Below are 1,855 nucleotides of genomic sequence, written 5' to 3'. Positions count from 1 at the left end.
CAGATCAACTGACTATTCCACTTCTTGGAAAGTGATGGTTGCTCATGCATTCAAACCCTTGAAAATTTTCCTTGTTCCAATTTCACATCTCCCTTGGTGTCCAAACTTACCTTCCACATTTCGAATCATAGACTTAGACCAAAAATGATAATATAAGCACAACGACCTACAATAAAAATTTGAGAAAATTATAATTTTCAACTAGTGTAATTTTGAGGAAAAACAAGTGTAATTTCGGGGAACTACGATTTTCCATCATTAATATATTACAAAAATTTGAGTTCGTTATTGCAATGGTCCGTGAATGAAATATTTTCATTTTGAGCACTCAATTCAATTTTTACAATAACTAAAAGCTTACATTGGTAAGGAGTGTTTCTATAATTGCATGTGGGAAAATGGTGTAATTTAGTACATGATCCTACTTATTATTCTAACTCAACAATTGTTTCTAACTCTAGATTTAAATTTCTTGATGGCCCAGTTGCAAAGCTTCTTGTAGAACCTGTGGACGCAAAAGGATTAGGAGGTTTTATTAACTTTTCTCCTCCTTCCAACATTTGAACCACTGCATTCATGGAAGGACGATCAACCGGGTTCCATTGGATGCACCAGAGCCCAACAATTGCGAGTTTCATTGGAATTTCATCATCTCCTTCTTCTCCAAAATGGATTCGTGGGTCTTCTCCTTCTTCTAGAAGATTATAGACCGCATCTGGGTAGTAATCTTGGTTTGTGTTCTCCATGGTTGCGCCAAAATTTTTTTTACCTCGTATAATCTCAAGCAATAACATTCCAAAACTATAGACATCTGACTTATAAGACACCTTTCCGAAGTTCCTGGAGAACACTTCAGGTGCAATGTAGCCCATGGTTCCCCTAGCTGTAGTCATTGACACAATACTTTCGTCCTTGGAACACAACTTAGCCAAACCAAAATCTGAAAGTTTTGGAGTGAAGTTGTAGTCTAGCAAAACGTTATGTGGTTTGATATCAAAATGAAGGATTCGTTGATCACATCCTTGGTGAAGATATTCAATTCCTTGGGCTACGCCTAGAGCAATATCTTGCAACTTATCCCAACCAAGGAAACAATGCTTGGCTTGAGCGCTCTGTACTCCTCTAAAAATCTTTCAATTTTCAATCGGTTCTCCTTTTCATTTTTGTCATAGCTATAGACACGATACGCTGTGATGACTAGTAGGATGAGTACAAAGGAACCCAGGAATGCACCTACACAGAAAACCCTATCTGAATATATATATGGCCAACGTTTTCTACACATAAAACAAATCGGAAGACCACTTAGGTGACTCAACTGTAATCACTGATTTCGTTTTTGCACCTGTAAAAGAGAGTGACACAGTCAGAATATTTGTGAAATTGATATATTCCGTTAATGTGGGACACTCCATTAGTGTGAAATTAATATACTTGGGCACGTTTGATAACCAATTCATTTTCATTTTTCAGCTTCCAGTTTCTATTTTCAATTGTTTTTAAATTGACGGTCTAACCTAGTAGAAAATGGCCTTGACTTACAAACCAGTAGTCTCAGATTCGAATTCCAATAGAACCTTGATACTGTCCGTAAGAGAAATCGTCATTTTGTAGTTTAGATTATCGCTTGTCCTAAAACAAAAAAGAATGAAAAAAAAAAAGAATGAAAACCATCTTCGAGTACCTGCAGCATGCCAAGGTTGTCTCACTGCTATTTAGCCCTTCGTTCTGCCAACAAAGAAGCCATCCTTGAAGATTTCCTATTCCTTCCTAGTCGAGCCGCCTCTCTTTGCCATTTGAAGTGCTACCTTTGCTTTCCCTTTCTATAACATACCTTGATGCCCTCCTTTCCAAT

General features: G+C 37.3%; 1 protein-coding gene across 1 annotated transcript; it reads right to left on the bottom strand.

The window, feature by feature from the left end:
* On the bottom strand, positions 332 to 1,607 carry LOC109947351 (rust resistance kinase Lr10-like). Its single transcript, XM_020557296.1, has 2 exons — positions 1,547 to 1,607; positions 332 to 1,054 (listed from the first exon to the last, which is right to left on the bottom strand). Exons 1-2 carry the CDS (start codon positions 1,605 to 1,607, stop codon positions 429 to 431), a joined length of 687 nt encoding a protein of 228 aa, XP_020412885.1. The 3' UTR covers positions 332 to 428.

This window comes from Prunus persica, chromosome G2 (genome assembly GCF_000346465.2).
Source record: "Prunus persica cultivar Lovell chromosome G2, Prunus_persica_NCBIv2, whole genome shotgun sequence".
Lineage (NCBI taxonomy): Eukaryota > Viridiplantae > Streptophyta > Magnoliopsida > Rosales > Rosaceae > Prunus > Prunus persica.
This window is presented reverse-complemented; position numbering and strand designations above follow the sequence as displayed.